Raw genomic sequence first — 26275 nt, 5'->3', positions numbered from 1 at the left:
ACGAAACTTGTGCATCCAGAACCTCGCGTTATATTGTATTTTTGTGCTCGACACTTTGGTGCCAACTGCCTCTATTCGGAAGTGTTGATTCATTATCAAGTGCAGTGTTAGATCTATTGCGCTTCTTTTTAATTCATTGGTGATTGCAAGTGGTTTTAGAAATAGATACGGTTTTTCAATTAGTCATGGGAGTAACAACGAAAAGTCGTCGTTTTCTATTTTGCCACGCTGAAGAACTGCATTTCAGACAATAGACAATTGTGATCATGCATCTTTACCACAAGTCCAACATGATAACGTTGAAATTAACATTCAAATCAAACAGTGAAAACCTTAAAAAAAAAATAATGCAGAAACGAGCCAGGGAAGATTCATCATTAGCTTCTGATGAATATGACATGCCCTATCAATCTAAAATGCAAAGGCCATAAAAAGACAAAAAGCCTCATCTTTTCATGACATCTTCAACTCACTCGGTTCAAGTAGTAGTATACTTTCTGGTGTGAAGAAAGAAACAAGTAAGAATAATGATATAAGTTTATTTTCATCAAAAAGTCAATTGTTTTTACACTTATTTTGTATTATTGCAGCAGGTACATGGCAGTGCAATACAAAAAAGCATTTCATATAACCAATTATTCAGCAAACACAAGTTTTTCTTTGACTATATCTGCTTCCTTAGAAGAATCATCCAAGTCTAAACGACAGTTGAATGTTGAAGTAACCAATCACGTTGAAGCTACGATGACCAATATCTGGTATTGAGCAGTTTCAAATATATATTTAAAATTTCACAATGAATTAGTGCATGAAGAATAACCCATACAATTATCTTTCTAGCTTTGGTACATGAATGAAGAATGGTAATGGTGTAATGCACAATGGTACAACAATGATTGACAATTACAGACAAAATTTCAACAGACTACAAGTTGGTGATAGAGTTGTAGTTATGCACAAAGATAACTAAACTCTTCACTTTTACATCAATGGAACCGATCAAGGCGTGGCTGTTATTGGTGTTCTGCTTAAAGTTTATGGCGTCTTTGACCTTTATGGACAAGAAGCTCAAGCTACTACAGTCGACAACTAAACTTTTGGCAGCCCTACTACGATCAATTCAAGTATTAGCAATATATTTCTTTATTGGTAAATAGCTATTGATTTGACAAAAATCGACACTATAGATTTTAATTTTAATTTTTTTAATGCAGTGATTTACCATTTCATCACGTACATGGAAAAAGTAGAACTACAAATAATGGACTCGCAACTTCGTGGCTTAGGGCCTTGGGTGAATTCAATAATACCATAGTAATAGCGAATCAAGCTCTGCGTGATGGAGAAATGTTTGAAGTGGTAATTGGTAAGATGGTTAATCGTTGGTCAGGTACAATTGAAGCTGCAGTCACCGCTATTAGGTGTTTGTTCTCTAATTAACCAGTCATCTTTTACCAGTCATTAGTAGATGATATGATTTAAAATTTTCTGCATTATTGTAAAATGTTCAGACTGGATGAACTAGAATTTTCATCAACCATGACAGACATACATTATGATACTTTGATGCGCTCCGGCATGACATTAAGCAGCTGTGTGTAATAATTATGCATGCGATCTTGACGAATTGTGCGAGGGTAACCGTATTGGCATGATCAGGCAGCCTGACGATAACCTTCATTATTACTTTGACGGAGTTGATCAAGGCGTGGCTTGCGTGGATTTGCCAGCTCATGTTTATCTTGTAATGGATCTGTATGGACAGTGCGCTCAGGTATTTACCTCAATCTCAATCAATTACTAGTTATTCATAATGTTAAAAGTAAAATTTTATAATATTATACATTTTGTTATTAACAGCTAAAGATTATTGGATGTTACATGGATTATTTATTATTATTATTTTTTAACTGAATCATTAAGAGTTGTGTAAGTACTTTCTGAAGTTAGAGAGCCTCATGGTAAACATTTATTCGATAAGTTGACCGATGTCTAGCTGCTAAAGTAACAACCAATGAACAAAAGGTCAAAATACCCACCTTGCTGGGGCAAGTGGTACGACGACAAGCTAACTGATTTATAAATTAGTTGTTACTATACACTTTTTAACATTTAAACAGGTAAATTTATTTTATTTTAGTACTATATTGTTTCTTGCCAATGATATGAAAATAAACTTCTTTTTTTTTATAGGTTGGATTATACAATTTCTTTCATAGACTTTATGCTATGTATCCCTACAATTTTGTGTCTTTTTTAAAGCAATAATATATAAAACGTGATCAAATTTTAATTTTTAAAAAAATCATTGGTCCAATGATTCTGTGCGCATGCATTTATTACTCATGAATATGTCAAAAGAGTTTGAGACTTCTTTTTTAAGTTAGTTATTGAACATTTTATCTAAATTGCTTAGAACTAAAATATAATTAAGCTTACACAAGCTTGTTCATTTAACGTTAGATGGAAAAAAAGTGGAAAACCATCACATTGTGGCTAAATGTAGTTGTTTTTCATTACTTGGCTCTTAAAGAAAAGAATGACAAGAAGCAGCTGCTCGTCTAATGATATAGAAGATCATAAAAAACAACAGACTGAATGAAAAGATTCAAATGCACATCAACCAAGTGATGTAGAATCATTGAGACTTCTCACTTGCACACAATGCGCGCTTATCTAATAAGTCAAGGTTCACATTGAAGAGCGTCCTATGCACAATGCTGAACCTGTATCAACATTCATTGAATCGCTCCGGTGAATAGACAAAACGGTCAAGAGAATCTTAGTCGATAACGAAATATCATTCCGGGTATATTGCACGGATCAAAAAATTACGATGTTGAACACGTTGATGATTCAATAAAGAATGATGTTCTCAAAAAACCACAAGAGCTTATCGTCTCTTTTATAGAAGAAAGTAAGTTTTTAGTTAATGACGAACCCTGATCACAACGTAAGTAAATTTTGAATGTTCAATCCGATTCTAATCGGCGAATTTCGTACAAAAATTTATTTTCAATAATTATACTTTCAACAAATCGACTAGTTATATATTTCTCTCTATATTATAAGATAATATCGCCGCCATTCGGTGGAATGGTCATATGACGTCATTTTCGCCGCCATTCGGTGGAATGGTCATATGACGTCATTATCGCCGCCATTCGGTGGAATGGTCATATTACGTCATTATCGCCACCATTCGGTGGAATGGTCATATGACGTCATTATCGCCGCCATTCGGTGGAATGGTCATATGACGTAATTATCGCCGCCATTCGGTGGAATGGTCATATGACGTCATTACGCGATGATCACGTGATTCGGTCGAAAAGTCACATGACGTCATCACGTGATGATCACGTGATTCGGTCGAATGATCATATGACGTCATCACTTGATGATCACGTGATCAAAAGGTCATGTGACCTTTCTATAACGATGTCATCAAGTGACAGACCTTTTGATTATGTCACTTTGACCTTTCGATCACGTGACGATCACGTGATTACGTCACGTGACCTCTTTACCTTTCGCCATTTTAAACATTTTATTATAGTGTAACCTTGCGCGTTTTGGTACAAGAATAATTTAAATAATAGGGTCATAAATGTGATAATTATGGTTATTTTGGTTTTTTGATTACGTGATTTTAACCTTTCGTTCACGTGACGATTACGTGCTTAAGTAACGTTACGTTAAGTAACGAACCGCTTGATGATAACGTAACCTTGAGCGTTATAATTCGTTCATCATGCGATGCGTCATAACGTGATCACCACGTGATCGAAAGATCAGAGGCACATGATGATCACGTAATGAGGTCATGTAACCTTTTGCCATGTTGACCATTTGAACCTTTGACCTTTCGATCGAAATATTTGAATTTGACTTTTTGATCACGTGATTATCACGACACCTTGACCTTTTGATCAGGTGGTGATTATTATGGTGACTTTGATCCTTGACCCCTTTCGATCATCACATGATCATCACGTGACTCTGACCTTTCTATAACGCGATCATCAAGTGACTGACCTTTCTATACGTTAACATTACGTGACTTTGAACTTTCGATCACGCGACGATCACATAATTACGTCACGTGACCTTTCGTTCATTTGGTACAAAAATAATTTAAATAATAGGGTCATAAATGTGATAATTATGGTTACTTTGATTTTTTGTACAAGAACCAAAAATTATTATGGTTAATTTGGTTATTTTGGTTTCTTCCATTGTACAGACGTTCTCATCCAGTTGAAAGATTAGCATTACACTTAGAAATTAAACAAAATTTAATTTTCCCTGAAAATGAAGAAGTAGAAGCAGCCAAAAAGCCTGGTACTACTTTAACAGCGTGGTTTGATTTAAATAAAAATGATGTTCATGCTAGAAAATTCACGTACGTAAATAATTTACAAGACTATAAGTACAATAAAAAATTTTGAATTTGGGAACGGAGATCACAATTTTCAAATACATTGGGAAGAATAGTTAGTGTTGTGCCAAAAGATGTTGAACGGTTTTATTTAAAATTAATTTTACACAAAGCTAAAGGCTGCAAATCATTCGACGATTTAAGAACTTATAAGGGTATTAAATACGATACATTTAGAGAAACGGCGATTGCAATGGGATTAGTAGATAGCGATCTAGAAATAAAAAAAATATTGACGAAGCTTGTTTAATAATGATGCCGAAACAACTTAGAAAATTTTTCCCTTGGTTTATAATTATTAACAATATACCAATGATTCGAGACGTTTGGCAAACTTATAAAAAATATTTTTTGGAAGGTTTTAAAGATAATCATGAAAACAGAGCTTTGAAAGAAATAAATGATATTTTAGAATTTGAAAATTTAAGCTGTATTGATGTCGGTTTACCAGCACCGAATCTGGATTTTTTAAAAACTCTTGTTGATGAAGAAGATTTAAATAGTCAACTGGAATTTTATAAAAATGAATATCTTCTTAGATACAAAAAAATGAATTTAGATCAAAAATTAATTTTCGATTACGTAATAACACATTTACGTAACGCTGGTAAACCGACATCAATACTTCTTCATTTTCAGGGAAAATTAAATTTTGTTTATTTTCTAAGTGTAATGCTAATCTTTCAACTGGATGAGAACGTCTGTACAATGGAAGTATTATATAAAATTTTATATTATTAAACATATACTCATATGAAATTGTAAACGAGGGGGGTTGGCGCGCGAAGCGCGCAGGGGGGCTCGCCCCCCTAGTATATGTATATATATATGTCGTCTGCGTTGCCACTGAGACTTTTCTTATGAGCCCTCAACTCCTCGGCGATGCTCCCGCTAATCGACTTCTTTCTCTGCGGTCCTCCTCGAAATCGCCCAGCGGGAATTTCGAGGGCTCGAACACGATCCGGCCCTCCTCGAATTGAAGGATGCGATCGACGTCGTGGAGGATGTGCAATTTGATGTGTCAAAAGGACGTACGTTCTCTCGCTGAGATAATCTAGCACGCACTCGTCCAACAGCGACCTGACCACGGCGGGATCCATCTACGTCAAGGGATCGTCTAGGAGGTAGATGTCGGCCTCGCGATTTACGGCTCGCCTCAGGTTGACTCGGGCGCATTGGCATCCCAAAGCAGCAGTAATGCAGGTATCAATGCAGCAGCAAGCTGTGAGGCAACAGGATAAACCGCGACTTCATTCACGTACGATCAACTTGGAATCAAGTATACCAGTATCTCAAATACAGCGTATGTAGACGACGATTGCGTCAGAACTACACTAGTACAGTAAGTACATACTCGTTCGATTTCGTGCAAAAAGAGTTGCAACAATAACATTAGTCGTACATCCCAACGGCATGCGAGTTCCCGTATCTCTGGAAATCTACTCGTACTCGAGTGCGTACTGAAGAACACGGACTTTGTCCAGGGCATTATCGTATAAATCGCACACGAGACCAAGGTCATTCTGAACAACGGCAGTCCGCATTACAAGCGAACGCGCCTGGAAAAGCAGATGAATTATGGTGTAATCTGGTGCGCGGCGGTCCTCGTAATTCTGTGCGTCGTGTATGTTAAATTTATAATTCTAAAATAATATTATTTATTCGTCAAATGACACCTTTTTGTTACAAGTATTTAATGTTTTTTTGTAAGATGCATACGCTTGAAAATTCTTATGAAGAATTAATAAAGTATAACGATTTGATTGAAATTTTTCTATCATAAAAGTTTGATGTAATCAATCATTGATAATATACTAAGTAATTTCTGATGTTCAGATTGTATAGTCTACATGTTTGTTGGACGGAATGCTGTGACACAGCCTGATTTTGTCAAAAGCAATTGTTGTTTTACAACATAAATTGGTGGGAAAATTCTCAGAGAATACATGAATTACCGCACATTTATTTTTTACATTAAAAGTTTGATTTGATCAAACATTGATGAAACGTCATGTCATGACTTATTAAAATCTACCTAATGCAAGAGATGAAAATGCCACCTGGTGGCAAGTTCAGAACTAAATTTTTTTATTATCCAAGTGATAATTGATAATACAGATGCCCAGGGGTATATCGGTATTCGTCATCGTGTATGCCTGGCCCTTAAACACACACACAAGACATTTCAAACCAAGTGTCTTAGCGCTTCGCCACGCAGTAGAAAAAGATCTAACTTATAGTTATTACATCAAATTTCCTTAGATCTCCAATGGAGTAGTCCGATTTTTTTAAATTTTACATTTTCTCCGGGTAAATCTCTGAAAAACCTTAAAAGTTAAATATTTCAAAAATCCCATTTTTAAATTTTTTAAATAAGTCGTCTAATCAAAAGCTGAAGAAAGTTCCTATCGATATATTCAAAATGTGCCAGTAATTATTAGTTAAGTAAACACAGTGACGATCATGTAAAAACGTGACATTTTGGCCCACGTGGTGTACTGCACGCCGCAACAGATGTCTTAACTTGTTTTGCGCACACTGTGCAGAAAAAGCTGGGCACGTGTTGCATACAAATTTCTGGTATTGCATGAAATATCATGCATGCACTCTTTTTTATGCACTTTTCGCATTCTCTTGCATACAAATTTCTGGTATTTCATGAAATATCATGCATGTACTCTTTTTTATGCACTTTTCGCAATCTCTTGCATAAAATTTTGTATGCAACAAGTGTCGAGCTTTTTTTGCACAAAACAAGCCACTCGTGCTACCAAAACAACCCATTTGTATTAACTGATGGCAGTCTTCGTGCATGCGCTGTGCGCCAAAACGAATTTTGGGCACTTTTTGCATAAATTACTACTTAACAAAATTTCATGAAAAAAAAAAATAAAAATCGTTAAAAAAAGTTTTTTTTCCCGACGAACATTGCTATATTAGCTCTTCCGGCTTCATCGTTGGTACAATTGATCTACAATAGAGCTTCCTCTATGAGAATGCAAAATTTAGAGTTCGACTCAAATTATGAGGATGACACTTGCATTTATTTGATCTTGTGAAAAAAGCATACTACTACGATTTTGAATTATTTTATAGAAAACTTTGGTTAATTTTTCAGTGTATACGAAGATAATCACTCATGCGAATGCGGTCAAAAAAATCTCTCTAAAAAATCTGCGATCAAGAAAATGTCTTCAAAACTTCAAAACTAAATAATTATAAACATATTAAATATTTATATAATACAATAAATATTTATATTAATACAATAAATTAATATATTAAAATAAAAATTTAATAAAATGGTTGACCGCATTTTCTTTTGGAGAGATTTTTTTGATCGCGCATCACTAGAACGTTGATACTCTTCGTAAGCACGGTCGATATGATCGAAATGTACTCGAAAATGAGCTTTTGAACGAATTTTCGTAGGATAATGATTAGTTGAAATTCTTACAAATGTCTGTGTGCATTTATGTGATTATTAATCGTCATAATTATGAAGACGGAAGAAATTATGCTACAATCTAAAAAAATAAATTTTTTTTTCCAATTTTTTTGTTTTCTGTTTTTAATTTTTAAGGAGGCTGTAGCGATGCAAGGTTGTTCTGTATTAAAGCGCTACATGCGCAAGGCTGTATGCGTTACGCAGTGCACAGCGTTAGCATGGCAGAACATAGGGAAAAAGTGTTGGACTCTTAATATCTTTTTTATTTGCCTGGAAACACCAATTTATAATTATATCATTCGAAAGCTAATGAAATTTCCTATAACATATGTTAATTTCATTAACTTGTAAAGAGATTTGAGCTCACAGTACACTAACAACTGCCACTTCCCATTTGATTCAATGTTAAATGGCCGAAACTTTGAATTTCATTATTTCCCAAATTTGCATGGAAACCCCCAATTTTTTTTTACCAAAAATCTTGTAAATTCATGAACTATCAGTGGTTAAAATTTCACTCCGGTCTAAAAAATTTTCCAATTTCGCTACAGCCTCCTTAACTTAAACGTTTTCCAGTTTATTTTGTTGTTAAAAATGAATTATTGAAAAACGAAGAACAATAACGAAAGGAGGATTTTTATTTAACAGTTTACAAAGGATTAGTCTTATATTTCAAAAGTTACATTTTCAATTATAAAAATGTTAATTTAAATTTTTTTAAAATTCATTTTTTCGTTTGAAAGTAAGGGTTAAAACATTTTTTTGGAATCAATGTTAAAAGTGATTATTAAAGATGAACAAGTTTGCTTTGTTTTACTTAAAATAGCAATTGAAATTATAAGTAAAGTGAATATGAATCCTTAGAATGAATTAATAAAACTTACAAATACACTTTCGAATTGATTAAAATATTTGCTTTGTAACTTGGGTAACTGAATAAATATTATATATAAAAGGTTTATTTTCATTGTAAGACCACTATTTTATCATATAAGTAGCTTAACCATTTCATCAGAAATTACACAAAAATCTCTATTTTGTACAGAAAATCTAGAGTTATTGGAAAGAAATCGTTCACGATCACAATCGCCTGATTCGACCCACAATGAAGTAATAGAAATATTACCCTCGAAACGGAAGGAATCTTCGCCAGAAAAATCTGATACAGGTATGTTTTTTTTCCAAATAATACAAATAGCACAAGACCCTACAACTTTTTTTTCTGTACAGAAAATCTGGAATCACCTAAAAAAAGTCATAGTTTGGTTTTTGGACTGGTATAAAATTATATCAAAATTTATAAAAGTTCTATGCGAATTTAATTTCCATCTAGAGTATATTCCATTGCAGGATTTATTAATTTTTATGAAATATCTTTTTTTTTGTCAAAAAACAGGGGATAATTATACACCAAAATCATATGATTCGAGCCAATATAGAAAAAAAATAGAAACTATAAAGAATAAAGCTACTACTTACAAGAAACATGATGCCATGGAAGTGTATCGTCACTCGAATATACCATCCCAAAAAGGTATGCAATTTGTTAATAAATTACAATTTAAATGACTTAATGTTTCTCCCGTATTTTCTTTACTTTTAATAAAGTAATAGATTGAAATCAGCAGCTTTAAAGCGAGGTTCTCATCTAGTGACCCAAAAATTACGTGCTTTTCGAGATTTTTTCTCATAGAAGTAAGTTAATAATGTACTCAAATTTTGTAGTACTTATTAAGTATATTATTAACTACTTTTACTAATCATCATAGACAAATACACTGCATAGTTTCTTAGTTAGTGCATTTATAGATAGTCGATTTTTTTTGTAAACTAGATGACATTTGCTGAATCCTGAAATAAAATCACTAAAAAAAGTTAAAAATTATCAAAATAAGGGACTTGCAAAACGAAAAAATTTATTTTCAAATTTTTTCAGTTTTAAAGTGCTCTAACGATAAAGATGACGATTTTAAAATAAGATTTTAGTTCAAGATCCAGTCAATTTAATAATCTTTCAAAAAAATTATTACGATATCCATAGTAGTTTTTAAAATATCTTACCACTCGTCTCAGAAAACATGGTTTCGAGAAAAATACGTTTATAGTTGTCAACTGCTATTGAGCACCGTGTAAGCCCTTACTCTCGATCCTGACGTGATCATCTTCTTAAGGAGGTTCCCTTGCAAAGTTCGCAAGAAGTACATATATCAATATCGATAGATTTTGACCTCCCAAAACGAATGGTATAACTCTCATATGCCCAAGCCAGGCGAAATCTCGAAAAAAACGCGATCGAAGTTTCGCAAATTAACATGGGGAACATAGAATACATGAAAATTTGAGCTACATTTACAATTTATAAAAAAAAATCAAAGTTAGCAGGGGAATGATTATATACAAATTTTAGAGAAAGTTCTTATCTTTCAAAAACCGTGTCTCAAAGCAGAGGTAGCCTGCCATTTTTTTAACAAAAGACGCGAAAACAAGACTTTTTCGGCTCCTTTTACAGCTAGCAGACGACAAGCCACCTAACTTGACCCATGTTACTGTGCGAACACTCAATAGACCAGCGTGTTACCCAAGGGAACCTCCTTAAACCGGAGCAAATGCTATATAATACGAAGGGGAAGGAGGGGGGGGGGGGGAGTAGTACAATCTCTCCTGCGCCTACAAGCCTTCTCAAGAGGAAAGAGTGATAGAGGGGGAGAGAGAGAGACAGAGAGAGAAAGAAAAATTACAATGGAAAATACTGAAAAACACTTTATGACTAATATTAAATTGTCGTGAGATCCATTACGCAATTAATTTTTTCATCACTACGTATCTCCATTTCCCGTTTAAGGTACGCTTTACCGTGACTTGAGCTGTTGATCATTGCACCGCAACAGTAGTACTAGCCGTTCGAGTAACCCATCTTGAACACGACACTAGTACCGCCGCTACGCTCGAACGTTAACTGCACCGGGTATTAACGATTGCTTGAGTCACACGTATTATAGTATATTATTAAATATGGCATTATAACCTAAAAATCGCAAATGTACTGCTAGTTTTAGACTGTTTTGACCAAAAATATTGAATGTTTCAAAGTACTAGAATGTTTCAAACGTGCTCCGCTCACGTCACTTATTTTATTCGTGCTTTGAGGTTACTTAAGTACTGTCTGTTGACAGTTAGCAGCGCAGGCGCTTGTATCGAGTCGGCTAATAGATAGAAGAGAGAATTATTAAATGTGACACTATAACCTAAAAATTAAATTTACTGCTAGTTTTAATCTGTTTTACCCAAAAATATTGCATGTAACTAGTGTGAATAGACTTTTCCCGCAAAACTCTTTGCACCCCTTGTTTTTCAGAAAAAGTATTTCCACACCCGTTGCATAATTTACCTTTCTCTTAAACTATCTTTATTTGTTTTCAGGTGCTTCTCGTACTAAAGTTGATGAAAACAAAAGTCGGTCGAAATCATATGATTCTATAGCGAAGAAGGATGATAGAATCAAAGAACGAGAAATTGAAAAAACCAGGGAAAAGAATCGTCATTCGAATGAACGATCTGAAAAAGGTATGTAATTCATAAATAAATTTTCATTAAAAAAAATTATCTTTTCTCCTGTCTATTTTTTCTTCCTTATGAAAAAGTAACGGACCGAAATAAAAAACTGTCTGAAACAGCTTCTGATTGATAGACTTACTTGAGAGTTATTGACCGCACTGATTTTTGTCGACGATTTAATATCTTGGAAAATTTAATGATTCCAATTAAAATAAAACCAAATAAAGCTTTGCAAAACTCATTAAATATTCAATCGATTAAAAATATTGAAATATTATTTTGGTATCTTTAATGTTATTAAACTTGATGAATTAACTGTGATCCCTTAAAATGCCTTTTATTAACCATTTCCCGTAGAAATCCCACAAATTGACCAGGGACCATCCAATAAATGACCGATGTAACATCATGTACAGTTTTATCAAAATCAAAAACTACCTTTTTATTAAAATATTCAAATCTAATTATATATCGTTGTTACTGATTCAGTGCTGATCGAACTAGTACTGTTTAAATCAGTTTTATGCAAGAGGAAGTAAAAGTAGATTATTAGCGAACCTAATTTTATACTATTGTATGCGCAAAGTAGTGGTCAATAATTAGCCGTTGCCCATCAGCACCTCGTCCAATAATTTAACGCATAAGAAATTCAATAATTCTTAATATAAATCTCTGTAAATGTAATAGTTATTACATTTACAGAGTCGAAAGTTAGTTTAAAATATCGGTATAACATTGCTGCTTGCAATTCGTGCGAATATTAAAAGCTAGATTAACATTCGTGTATTCATTTTATATGTAATTATTGTGTACTGTTTTACCCAAAAATATTGCATGCAACTAGTGTGAATAGGCTTTTCCCGCAAAACTCTTTGCAACCTCTTGTTTTTCAGAAAAAGTATTTCCACACCCGTTGCATAATTTACCTTTTTCTTAAACTATTTTTCTTTGTTTTCAGGTGCTTCTCGTACTAAAGTTGATGAAAACAAAAGTCGGTCGAAATCATATGATTCTACAGCGAAGAAGGATGATAGAATCAAAGAACGAGAAATTGAAAAAACCAGGGAAAAGAATCGTCATTCGAATGAACGATCTGAAAAAGGTATGCAAGTCATAAATAAATTTTAATTTAAAATTTCTGGGATGGAAAGGCAAGATAATTCAAGTCCATTTTTTGGAAATCAATATTATGATGAAAATTATGTATTTTTAGTTTCTATTATAAGATATTTGAGTCAGAATAGACGAGCAATATCGTTAGTTAGAGCATCATGCATAACGACTCGAGTCCGTTTCGTGAGAAGCGAGGAAAGGCAAAATGACTGGAGTCCACCTTTGAGAGTTTCCAAAAGCGATATAGAGTCTACTTTGAATTGAAAAAGAAAAAAATCATATTCGAACGTAAACGTGACTTCCGGACTCTTCAAATTTTGTTAATTCTACTTTGCGATTGGTATATTAGATACCCCACAGCCTATTTTTGCCTTGAGCTCTGTCTATTTTCGTTGTAAGATTTGAAATCCGATCGTTATAGAGCTATTTTATCAATGCAAAATCATTAAATGAGATTATGATCACAAACTGAGCGAAATATGAATATTAAATAGTGTTACCGTCAAAAGTGGGCTGAAGTTAATACATCGGTAATGGTGACTTCATATGATTTTGATGAAATTTGGAGACTATTCCTGTGTTGATTAAAACTGATACCTTCCAAATTTTATCAACATCATATCAAAGTCACTTTTACCGATGTAACACCGTAAATGCCAACTGTGAACAGGCAAAACGACTTGAACCCGTATCATCACTATGATGTGTTTTTCAATTTCATAAATATGTAGGTCAAAAGTTACCTCATATTAGTTTGAAGTGCCATACTTTCCAACCTCAAGTCGTCTACGTCTAGTTAGGCCCTCGCATGCAACTTAAAACATATTTTTCTCGAAACATCAAAATTGAATTTGAGTGTTATTCCTTTCTATCACAGAATTATTGTTTCTCCTTTCCATTTTTTCTTGTAAAGAAAAGGAATTGACCGAAAAAAACGTTTTAAATGTCTTCTTATTAGTCGAGTTACTTTTGAGTTGAATCAATACGAGAGAAAGTGACATCTGCAGTCGAAATAGTAAGTGTTTTATAGCATGCCTAGTTGCCTTGAAAAATGCGACTTTGTGACAAACATTAACTTGTTATGAGATCCATTCCACAATTAATATTTGCAACACTGCATGGCTCCATTTCCCATTTAAGGCACGCTTTGCCATGTGTTGAGCTGTTAATCATTGCACCGCAATAGTAGTACTAGCCATTCGAGTTACCCATCTTGAATACAACACTAGTATCGCCGCTACGTTCGAACGTTAACTGCACCGGGTATTAACGATTGCTTGAGTCATAAGTATTATAGTATATTATTTATTATGGCACTATAACCTCAATAAATTCACTGCTAGTTTTAGGCTGTTTTAATCAAATATATTGTACGCAACTAGTGTGAATATGCTTTTCCATTAGCACTCTTTGCCACCCCTTATTTTGCAGAAAAAGCATATCAATATCAGTTGCATAATTTACCATTTTCTTAAACTAATTTTTGTATTTTTTAGATACCCCTCGTGATAAAGTAGATAAAAACAAATGATGGTCTTAATCACATGATAATTCTAGAACAATAGATGATGATCAAATGAAAGAACGATATGATGACAAAAATAAAAATACCAGAGAAGTGAATCGTCATTCAGATAAACGATATGAAAAAGGTATGTTATTCACAACTAAATTATAATTAACATTAATTATTGTTTCTCCGGTATATTTTTTTATTACTTTTTTACGATAGTGTAAAATTTTATAAAAGATTATTACAGTTTAAACATTCTTCTGGTTTTTTTTACCCCTTCTGACCGGCACTTAGAACCCACAATCGAATTGTTTTTGGCATTGAATTGGTATTCTATTATTCTAAATACAAAACTTTTACATAAAAATATCGATTGCATATTGTTGTTTATACGCACACATGTGTACACAAGTACTTTAAGAAACGTAAAATTATTACTCACTTAACTGTTTAAATTACTTACATGGTTTATACACTATCATTCCAGAAAAATAAGGATAAAATAATTATACACCTTATGCTGAGGGGTATTTCGAATACTTAATTAGTACGTTTATATTAATATAAATACTAATCAGCATCAATTGTTATCATTAAGCATTCGATTAATATCACTCGTTACCGTCTTCCACAAGGAGCATACTTGCCTCCACCAAGGATTAGTGAACACATACGTATTATACACGAAGATAATGTCTATTATATTAGGAATACTCAACATTTTAAAGTGAACCTGGTATTGAAAATTTATTTCGATAGAGACAGTGCTATAAAATTAATTTTTTATATTAACCCATTAAGTCCCAAGAGGACGTTTTTTCAACACTTCATTCGGCCCCTGTATTTTTGGTGTAAATGGGGTCAAAAAAATATGCGAGTAACTAATTCTAATGTAAAATTTAATGCCCTTTCAGAATCTGATCTCAGATTTTTGAAAAAAAGATCAGGTAAAAAGTTACACTTGATTTTACCCAAAAAAACATGATTTTTAAAAAAAAATTATTTTTATTTTTCGAATTTCCAAATGAAAACCATTAGAAATCTTAGGGGTATCGTGCAAATATTGCGTCCTCAATACCTAAAATAAAAGTTAGTGGGGTTTAGATTGAAGAAAATAAAGTTAAAAAATACACTTTTTTCTCAAGTCCTTCGTTTTTGAGTAAAAATTCTATAAGTTTTCATTTAATTTTGCTAGTTTCGACCGACATTTTTTGTGTTTAAACATTAATTTTTTCAATCGGTACTCCGCTAACTTTCAGTTTAGATATCGAGGACGCGATATTTGCACGAAACTCTTTAGATTTCAAATGGTTTTCAATTGGAAATTCAAAAAATAAAAATAATTTTTTTTTTAAATCATGTTTTTTTGGGTAAAATCAAGTGTAACTTTTTACCTGATCACTTTTTCAAAAATCTGAGATCAGATTCTGAAAGGGCATTAAATTTTACATTAGAATTAGTTACTCGCATATTTTTTTGACCCCATTTACACCAAAAATACAGTGGCCGAATGAAGTGTTGAAAAAACGTCCTCTTGGGACTTAATGGGTTAACTTTTATGTAATTATGTGAGTACCAAAAGTACCAAGATGATTTAAAGCATATTCGATGAATAGATATTTAGTGATTATAAAAAGTTTTGCTCTAACAATAAGACCCAAAAGTTAGTTTTATATAAATCATTCTGTGGGATTCCCATTAAAGTGGGTGTACACATATATGTTTATCAGTCTAAAGAGGTTAAAGATCGAATAAATCTGACCAATTTTTGGCTGTAAATTTCAGTTAGAATTTAAGTTAAAAATGAATAATATTTGATTTAAGGTTGCTCTAAATACGCAATAAAACAAAAAGCTGTAAACTTTTATAAATTTTTAGATAATCTTATTCGATTCCTATTCGGGGTATATTCCTTTTCATACCAACGGCCCAAAGGTGACTACTTCCTTGCCGCGGTACAAAGCGGAAGGAGGGATTTTGAGGTCACTGGGTTTGAAAAGTGGGATAAAAGCCTAAGTCGCGAAAAATGAAAGCCCCAGAGCACGTGTCCATCGCTAATTACATGTACTCTGGGACTTCTCTATTATTCACGGCTTAGGGCAGTAATATGCATTTATAGCAATTAACATTTTTATACTTGAAATGTATATTTTTTTTCTTCTAGATTCTTCTGATATTTGGAATGACGTTTATCAATTAGGTATGAAATTTGTTGAAAAATTATTAGACAAATAATTTATTTTTTGCTCCTTCTAACTAGAGGAGATTTTCGTGCGAATTTCTTGAACAAGAAATTCATCCATATCGATAGATTTTGACTTCTTGCATATAATGATATTATCTTTATAATACTAACCCAATTAAAATCTCGAGAAAACTGAAATCAAAGATTTGAAAATTAACACAGGCTTATATGAGAATGTATACAAATTTGAGCTGCATTTACAATTTACGAAAAGAAATGTAAGTTCTCTCGAAGATAATTATATACACATGGGCGATTCTTTTCCAACTCAATCTGACGAAAAAATTGTCGTGTACATGGATGATGGACATGTTCGGGAGGGTCTATCACCTTTTTTCAGAGGCCAGAAGTTTGCGAAATTCCGCAAGTCATGTTCATTGCGAATATTTCAAAAACTCCTAGCTCCTTAGGTTCATAGTGACTTTTGAATAATGAGTTAATTTATTTTTGTGTGGAAAGTGTCCAAATTTTTAGTTAAAAATAGTCCGTTAATGATTTTTCTGGACAGAAAAAATCAGAGAGTATCATAAAATGTGGAAAAGACGTCGAAAAAAGCTTTTTGCTCTATTTTAGGCTCTATAGTGGGAGCAAACTACAAACGAGTTACTTTAATCCTTTTTAATTCTCAAACACACATTTGTCTAGTGTGGTGGGATCGAGAATCTCCTTAAAAACGTAAATTTGTTGCTACTTGTAGCCTTTCGTTGTTATAAATTGTTGTTTAATAAGAAACAATTCTGTGTATATTCAACTGATATAAGTCATTTTACGTTAAGTTACCAAAGGCCCGTTCGCGCAGCATTATTAGGCAAGATTTCTCACAATTACTAACTCGCTTTAAAAGTAAAAATGCATCTAGAAGAAAAAAGTAACCTAACATTTCGATGGAAAATTACCGTAGCTTCCCGAAGATGGAGCAAGATTTTCAAAAAATCCCCATTTTTCCCTGGATTAGTTTTTTGTGATCTTCGGATGTTCAGCCTGCGCGGCGCGCTCACAATCCACGTTTTTTCTTCTTCTTGCTAAATGTTGCTAAATTCTAAAAACAGTCTTCTCGAAAATATCTATTTCAATGAAAAATTTCCTCCTCTTTTGATCTAGATAATTTGAAACAATCGTTAAAATGTACTTTTTTAGATATTAGACTTTAAAATATTCGATTTTCGCGGAGAAAATGAAAAATTTTCAAAAATCCAATTCCACCATTGAATAGCTGAGGTAAAGTTACTACATCGAAATGATAAGTTACTTTTTCTTCTAGGCGCATCTAGGTATTTTTACCGTGAGTTAAATATTGTGGGATTTCGCGTGATAATGTTGCGTAAGCAAGCCATTGGCGTCTCGACGTGAAATTGCTCGTAATAGCACATTACTGCCCTAGGCCGCGGAAAACAGAAAAGTCCCAAAGTACGCGTAATCAGTGGCTGAGGCGAAGCCGAGGCCGATAAACACGTGCTCTGGGTCTTTCTTTTTTCGTGGCATAGGCCTGTGTACTATTTCTCATGCTACCCCAACCGACACTTACCTTTTTCGTCCCGACGGCCAAAACGAAAAAGTTAATCTCTGCTGGGGGATTCATGAAAAATAGTATATGCACCTATGAAGCGAAAAAGAAAGCCTCAGAGTACATGTTTATCAGCATCAGCATCGCCTCGGACGATAATTACACGTGCTCTGAGGCTTTCCGGTTTTTCGCTCCCTAGGCACGTAATATACTATTTCATACACAGTGGCCCGAAAATCGCTCTTCCCGCTTTGCGCAGCGGTAGGGAAGTAGTCACTTTCGGGCCGCTGGTATGAAAACCATATTTCTGCTTGATTTTTAAAATAAAATACAACTGGTTTTTACTATCAATATTTTTTAAATAGGTAATTCCATTCAAGATGCCAAAAAACTGAAGAAAATACTCGAGTTACCCATGGAGGAAAAAATGACCAATGTTTTGAGTAAGTTAGAATTTTCCGTCTCAGCCTTCAAAGGATCACAAAACGTTTAATAATTAAACATTATCTTTAGTGTCATTAAATCATATCATGCGAAAGCAATCTACACTGGAGGTATTATTATTAAAAGGCAAAGGATTTGGACAGAATTCCACTGATGACAAAAAATTAGATGCTACTAAAGTTCTAGAATTGTCCAAGACCCTGCCATTAAAAACCATTGAGCAGTGGGAACATTTTGACAAAATGATGGAAAACATCGATAAAGGAATTATGTTTGTAAGTTCCAGCTTATAGTTTCTTATGATACAAGGGGCATAAGTAACACTATGCGTCACGGCATGGTTTAGGGTCCGAGCGCAACGAGGATCCTCATAGCTGACAGTAACAAATGTAACTTGCAGTGACACAGTAAAGTGTGCCGTAAATGTTAACTGAATTATTGTAGTGCAATAATAGAATTTATGCCCCACGTGGTGATATGCTCTTTCTGCATAATGCATTTGCTGGAAAAGCTTGTTCACTAAAGCCTGATACAATATTTTATAATAAAAGAGCCTAAAACTAATTGCAAAATTGCGATTTTTAGGTAAAGATGCTATAAAATATTATTATGCAATAGTATGACGAAAAATGTTTATTTTCGCACATTTTTTAGTGCGCAAAAAGCGTTTTTAGACACTTGTGTGCGGTAAATTGACCCAATCGCTCTTCGCCGGCACTCGTTTCTTTTTCCGCACATTCGTGCCCAAAAACGCCTTTTGGGCACTTGTTACATAAATAACTATTACAGCACTATGTGACTCAAATTTTCACTTATGGCGAAAATTTTTTAACATACGTAGCACTGTACCGCATTGCACTTGCTGCTCTAGGACCCTTACTTCCACACCGCAGCGCTATAATCTGCTACTTATATCATAGAAAAGTACCCCAGGTATCGTACACTATTATTCATTCCAAAATAATTTCAGGCCAATTATATCAAAACATTAGACTATGGCAATCCAACCGGTACCTTGCGAAAGATTATGGACAAAATTCTGAGTAACGAATTAGGCAAAACGTTTCAAAGGACCGCAAGATCTCAAGGGACAAATCAACCTCTGCCAAAGCACATATTTGAAGATAGTAATACATTTAAATTAGTGGAAGGTGAGTCAACTACTTTAATCAAATTTTACTTTCGGGAAGGTAGTTCCCTTGCAAAGCTCTCGAAAAAATAAAATATTAATTGATAGATTTCGACCTCCTGCTATAATCATAAGACCTTTATACCCAAACTAGTCAACATTTAAAATAAAACGAATTTGAAGATTGAGAAATTAACATGGGGTTCTATGAAAATGCATTCAGATTGGAGATTTAATTACCATTTACGAAATAAAAACAAAGTTTACATAGAAATAATTATATAAAAGAAGCATTTTCTTTCTGAGGATGTGTCTTAATACACATTTTTTCAATGTATTTGTAAAATGAAAGATGCAAAAAGTATAAGACTTTTCACTCTTTTTAGTGTCAATGTACGAAAAACCATTTAACTTTAGCCGTGCTAATTCACATATACGCATTTGACTAGCGAGGTTGTCGAGAAAACTACCTTTAGGGCTTATATACAGTTTTAAATTAAAAAAATTTTTAAATGCATAAAAGTATTATTATTAATTGAATTTCGTAAAATGGAAAAATTCTCCTTTTCTACAACACTTTTTCCTAACAGAAATTGCACCTTTATACCCAAAATCGATTTAAACACGGGCTAGACTAGATTCTCTTCTCTACATATAAAAAAGAGAACGTCCGAAAAGTGAAGCCGCGTAAAACGACCTCTAAATCACGGTGGGCCTGAAGCCGCGATAGGTTTCATCAAAATGGCCACGAAAACTGATTGCACCACTGTTTAGTCGGTCAATCACAGATGAAAACCCCGTTCGAACCAAAATCCTAGCTGATCCTGTTCAAAAGTTATATTGTTATTTTTCTATTTTTATCCAAAAACCTCTATTTATACTCCGGACGCTGGCTCGGTTTTCGTAAAAATTTCCGATTCCACGGCATTTTTACACGTTTCTAGACGTATTTTGTAGCGCTAAATCGATTTTTCGAGGTTGATTTTCTCGAATCAGGTGCGTTTAAAAGTTATAAACAAATTAATTGTTTAAACGGCCATATCTTGTAAAATATTGAAGATAGATTAAAACAATTGGCGTCTACTTGATCGATTACCTTTTTGAACGTCTTAAAATTTTCGTTTCTTGACGTACTTTCATTTGGATTAAGTTGCTACGTTATTATAATAATTTATCCCAACGAAAAACGCGTATAAGTAAATGAAAAGTGCGTGACAGTCATTAAATTACGTCTCAAAACAGCTAATAATTGCTTTATAAACAATCATACTGGGATAAAAGCTATACCGGATTGTTGTGTAGGTTATTACCTTTAAAATGAGACGTCGACGAGCTCGATCGCACTAATACGAGCCAAGTTACGGAGGTTGAAAGATAAAAAAGGACGTATTTCTAGTAATGTTGCACTAAATATTGTATAACTTTTTTTCTAGTGGACGGATTTTCAATTAATTTAATGGAAATTTTTCGCCTTTCAAGACAAATAAAATAAAAACAAATTGTTTGTATCTATCTTCAATATTTTACAAGATATGGCCGTTTAAACAATTAATTTGTTTATAACTTTTAAACGCACCTGATTCGAGAAAATCAACCTCGAAAAATCGATTTAGCGCTACAAAATACGTCTAGAAACGTGTAAAAATGCCGTGGAATCGGAAATTTTTACGAAAACCGAGCCAGCGTCCGGAGTATAAATAGAGGTTTTTGGATAAAAATAGAAAAATAACAATATAACTTTTGAACAGGATCAGCTAGGATTTTGGTTCGAACGGGGTTTTCATCTGTGATTGACCGACTAAACAGTGGTGCAATCAGTTTTCGTGGCCATTTTGATGAAACCTATCGCGGCTTCAGGCCCACCGTGAATGGCTGACACTGACGACGACGCCCGACGCGAGCTGACTCGATACGAGTGCCTGCGTTGCTAACTGTCAACAGACAGTTAGTTTTTAAGTAACCTCAATTCAAAACACATGAAAAAATTGACGCACGCGAAGCGCGTTTGAAACTTACTATTTCTGAACTATTTCTGAATCTTAAACTAACCTCAAAACACGAATGAAAAAATTGACGTACGCGAAGCGTGTCTTGAACGTCTAATACCTATAAAAAGACCCTAGCTAACTTGATAAATTTTTTGCCAAGAATTTCAAATTTTATTATCACTATTATTAATAATTATCTATACGCAGTACAAATATTTGACTCTACAATTACTTTTTGATAAACTTTTAACTGTGAACTGTACATCACTTCTCATAAAATTGACTAATACGGTGCACTGAATAAAACTTGTAGATTGCACGCAATTTTGTATTCAATTGTAATATGTAAATTAAAATCAGTTTTTACAATTATGCGTTCTAGAGTGATCACTAGGTAACACTGGTCCGCATCAGCTGCTGCTGTCAAAGGAATCTCATTTTTTTTAACATTCTTAAATTTTATTTAATCCAAAAACCGAATTTTGCATTTTTGAACAGAGCACAAATAAGAGTTTAAAATTTCTCTGTAAAACAGACAAATAAAAAAAATTTATATTTTTTAAATTAAGATGTATATAAGCCCTTGATTGTATCAATTAAGTTGCAGTAACATTTATTTTACTAAAAAACGATTTAACTATTTTTACAGCTGTTATGAAGGAATTATATCCAAAAAATCCAGACTTCGGTGGGGATTTGACCAGGTGGTTCACATCGCGTAAAAAATATTGCGATAACGAGGAGAGGTTCGAATTTTTAATATTCCAAACGTAGTATATTTAAGGAGGTTCTTGCATGTATAGCATGAGTCAAATTAAAACTGAATTAATGTATATGTAATTAATTTTTATGAAAAGGACATAAACACTTTTTTCCACTCGAACGTGAATAGTATATTTTGTAACAAGAACGCAAAGCAGTTTACTCGTCCAGGAGTTGTTTTCACCCAAGCGCAGCCTGAGTGCAAAGACTCCTGGGTAAGTCAACTTTCTCGCAAACTAGTTGCAAGCGATATTATTTAACCTCGCTTGCGAGAAACTAGGGTTTTCTGACGCGTTAAGGTTAAAAACCCATGGTCCGTGCACGCTGTGTTAAAAAGATATTAATTTTCAATACAGCATTATATACTTTGATACATATTGCTTAAAAGCACGCGATTTTGCCTACATGTAGGTTACAATGTTATTTATAGACACGCCCGTTTAAAATTGCGAAATTAATATTATTGCCTTTATATCATCGAGTTTCATAAGAGTGCATACTTATCTCTCCGAAGTTTGAAGTCAATTTTCTCAAAATTCTCACGGGAACGGGAAAATCTGGGATGATTATTCGATTCAGTATATTTTAGTCTATCAAAAAAGTTGTAACTAAATCACAGACCTCTCACGCAAGAACCCCCTTAAGGAGATCCGTACCCCAGCCCAAAAATCCAAATTTTGATCCAGTTTTCTGAAACTTCTGGTGAATATTTCTCTAAAAGGCTCTATGGTAACCTTAAAAACATTAAGATGAAGGTCGCCAAAGAGCTTTTTAAAAAATATTCACTAAAAGTTTCAGAAAACTGGATTAAAATTTGGATTTTTCGGTTGAGGTACGGATCTCCTTAAAAAGCTTTTAGTATCAAACAACTTATTTGGTAAAAGTGTATTGAGCGTTGCTTTTATTGATCTACGGTCAATGTACTTATACTTAAAAATTGAAAAGAAAATTTTTCATTTAATTTTTGGTAAACATTTTTTCCCCTTTCCATTGCATTATTTTAAACTGCAAAATATTTTGATTTTTCATCGAGTTCTTTCTGTGAGCTTTTTTTTCGTATACTTGACGACTTTATTTATGATTTTTTTTTTTGGTTTTCTGGATATTTTTATTCAACTGACGAAACAATTGTTTGTAGAGAATCCTTATAGAATTCTTGGGAAGAATTCATAATGTTGTCAAATTTTCAAGCACACTCTTTCTTAATTTTATTTTATAATGAAAGGGAAGAAAAGTATTTTCCAAGAATTGAATAAATGTAAGAAGATGTTGGCATTAGAGTAAAACGAAATTTGTTAAATCTGGTTTTTAAGACTTCATTCAAATAAATTTCTGTAAATTTCTCTGTGAAGTAAAATTGTTTTGAAAACTTTTAGGAAACCGGTTTGAGAATTTTCAGTTTAATTTTACTGAGGCATTGACATTGTTTTAAAACAATGTTTATTAAAACCGATCGATCGATTAATGCTCACTTGTAATTTAAAGATACATTTTTTCAAAAAATTTAATTGGTTTAAAATACGCATTTTCGTATAAATTTTATTTTCTATTTTTCTTTTTTCGATTTTTTTGGAAATTCATGTTTCTTTTTTACGTAATAATTTTCCAAGAAACCCTTATCGCTATATCGATGCTGTTAACGAAAACAAGCACGTTTACTTCACAAAATGTACGGAAATGTTAACTCTTTTTTAATGCTATGATTAAAAGCATAGTTTGTTATAAAAAATTTACACAAATTAACTCGTTAATGCCATTAAAACAGAGTCTGAACATACCTACACCATAGTTGTTTATAACCATGAAAATATTAATAAATAAAAGTATTAAATTAAATAAAATAATTGTAATGCATATAGGCACTAAACCCTGTCTTCGTGGCGTTAATGGATTAAATTTTAAGATTCAAACGTAATTGTTTAACATCATTTATTTTTCATTAGCAAAAAGAACAACAAAAGATCGAAAAATAAAGAATTAACTGGACCATCATCAAAACGCCGAAGAACCAAATAAATAAAAAATCACTAATTTATTCAATTTTTCCATTTTGTTTGTTTAAACGTTTCTGTTAAACTTGATGATTTTGTTGCGTTCTCAAAAAATATTATAAATGTATTGATTCAAATTTTATCAATGTTACAATTACAATAAAGTATTTCTGATACTTAAAATACATGTAATTAGTTTGCTGTCATGTTCATCGTTGACAGCTTTTTCTTAGTTTCTAATAAAATAAAGATGTTTCACATCAAAAATGGTATGCTACTTGCTCATTTTATTTATGGCATGGATTTAAAGCCGTCCATCGCGAAGTTGCATTGCTCGTAGATATAATTCTAATACAAATGGCGCTGCATCTACTCCAGCGCGCTCACGCGCATGGTGAGTAAACAAGCAACTTTTGTGCCCGTTGTCAGCTTTCGATCGGAGAAGGAGAAAAAATGTTTTGATGCTACCCGAGCCGTAAGTAACCTTTTTCGGAACTACAGCTTAAAACGAAAAATTTTTGCTGGGGGATTCATTAAAAATGTTATGCTTACCTATGAAGCGAAAAACTCGGCTTTGCCTCGGCCGATAATTACACGTGCTCTGAGACGTTGCAGTTTTTCGCTCTCCTGGTACGTAATCTACTATTATTTGCTTGATATTTAACCCAGAATTATTAAACGGTCAAGTGATGAAAAAACATAATTTTTAAATCTATTGGTATTCACAAAAATAGTATCTTTTTTGTCACTCACGCAAGAATTGCATACGATATTTTTTGAACGTAACGTGAGTAAAACGTGGCTTTTATGTCACTAAAAAGTTAAAAAGAACCCTGTCTTACGCGCGACGTGTTGAAAAAAAAACGTTTTTAAAAAGTTGGAAAAAAGTTACAAAAAAACGTTTACTAAACGTTAAAATTACGTTGAAGTAACGTTTCTGCTTTTAAAAAATTTCTTTGGTAAACGTTTATCAAACGTTCCTTAAACCTTTATCAAACGTTCCTTAAACGTTTATTAAACGTTTATTAAACGTTTATTGAACGTTCCTACCCCATAGGATACAATTTTTGGGCGGACATTTTAACGTTTCTGAAACGTTTCTGAAACGTTAATCCAACTTTTTTCAAGAACGTTATAAGGTTCCAAATTTAACCTTGAGGAAACGTTATAAAAACGTTCTGTGTTATTAGGGTTATCATACAAAATCCCACAAGATATCCCATATGCTGTCCCGGTTCAAAAACTCATATGCGCTCCCATATGATTTCCCATATGATTTTCCGATTCGGAAAAATGTAGTATGGGAAAACTTTTGCCTGCATCCAGACATATTTGTTATATATCACAAACAAAGAATTGATGATAAACAAGAAATTATGATATAAAATTGATGGTATGAGATTATACACAATTTACTCTAATCAATTTTTTCTTTCAAAATAACTTTTATTCATTAATAAGTATTAAAATTATTACAATTTTTTAGGTTACATAAGTAAATCGTTCATTTTTATTAATAGTAACATACGAAGAAATATCTTTTATATCCTATGAACATTAGAAAATTAGAACATAAATTAGTAGAACGTAATTAGAACAGTAAATCATGCATTTATTACTATGGAACACTTAAACACTAATATTAAATAGTAAGATTTTTTTGAGCAATTTTTTTGTGTTGCACTCCAAATAATTGCTGTGAACAACTACATTTGTAAGTTAATTTTATACAGTAGTTTTCCCGGAAAACAGGATCAAAATTTCGAATTTCTGTCATAACTTTTCATTAATAATAATTTTTCATTAATAATAACTGTTTTCTGAGAAAACTACCAAAGCAACTGGCTAAAATTCAGAATGGCTGCTCATAGCTATAAAAATTGATAGATCGAGCGAGCTTGCGCAGCAAGCGAAGCTCGATCATAATTGTGTGAGCTTGCTCGTCCGAATAGATCAATCAGGTAGTGACGTCAGTCTGCTAGTTCCATGCCACAGAGTTTAAATATTAGAGACTTTTCGCGCCTCCTAGGTGTCGCTGCGCCCAGCTCCGCATCGTGTCGGTGCGTGCGCGGCGTTATCGTCATTAATTTGAAAGCGTTTCCTAAATCACAACAATTATGGGTTGGGAAATTATCGTTTGGG

General features: G+C 33.2%; 2 protein-coding genes across 2 annotated transcripts; both read left to right on the top strand.

Moving 5' to 3' along the window:
* The first annotated feature begins 266 nt into the window (after positions 1 to 266).
* On the top strand, positions 267 to 13353 carry LOC106652788. The gene is made up of 8 exons (XM_023457681.1): positions 267 to 424; positions 591 to 758; positions 1215 to 1366; positions 8935 to 9057; positions 9286 to 9423; positions 11310 to 11453; positions 12403 to 12546; positions 13289 to 13353. Exons 1-8 carry the CDS (start codon positions 267 to 269, stop codon positions 13351 to 13353), a joined length of 1092 nt encoding a protein of 363 aa, XP_023313449.1.
* A 136-nt stretch (positions 13354 to 13489) lies between these two features.
* LOC106652777 lies at positions 13490 to 24158 on the top strand. Its single transcript, XM_023457680.1, has 8 exons — positions 13490 to 13572; positions 14054 to 14209; positions 16235 to 16270; positions 18185 to 18262; positions 18333 to 18538; positions 19234 to 19414; positions 22030 to 22126; positions 24086 to 24158. Exons 2-8 carry the CDS (start codon positions 14134 to 14136, stop codon positions 24156 to 24158), a joined length of 747 nt encoding a protein of 248 aa, XP_023313448.1. The 5' UTR covers positions 13490 to 13572; positions 14054 to 14133.
* The last annotated feature ends 2117 nt before the right edge of the window (positions 24159 to 26275 follow it).

Source organism: Trichogramma pretiosum, unplaced genomic scaffold (assembly GCF_000599845.2).
Source record: "Trichogramma pretiosum strain Unisexual culture from Peru unplaced genomic scaffold, Tpre_2.0 scaffold185, whole genome shotgun sequence".
Taxonomy (NCBI): Eukaryota; Metazoa; Arthropoda; class Insecta; order Hymenoptera; family Trichogrammatidae; genus Trichogramma; species Trichogramma pretiosum.
This window is presented reverse-complemented; position numbering and strand designations above follow the sequence as displayed.

Coding starts and splice junctions, on each gene's coding strand:
- LOC106652788 (XM_023457681.1), top strand. CDS start 267: ATGCATCTTTACCACAAGTCCAACATGATAACGTTGAAATTAACATTC. Junction 759..1,214: donor GCTACGATGACCAATATCTG/GTATTGAGCAGT, acceptor TTTTTAATGCAG/TGATTTACCATTTCATCACG. Junction 9,424..11,309: donor GAATATACCATCCCAAAAAG/GTATGCAATTTG, acceptor ATTTGTTTTCAG/GTGCTTCTCGTACTAAAGTT.
- LOC106652777 (XM_023457680.1), top strand. CDS start 14,134: ATGAAAGAACGATATGATGACAAAAATAAAAATACCAGAGAAGTGAAT. Junction 14,210..16,234: donor AGATAAACGATATGAAAAAG/GTATGTTATTCA, acceptor TTTTTCTTCTAG/ATTCTTCTGATATTTGGAAT. Junction 18,263..18,332: donor AAAAATGACCAATGTTTTGA/GTAAGTTAGAAT, acceptor CATTATCTTTAG/TGTCATTAAATCATATCATG.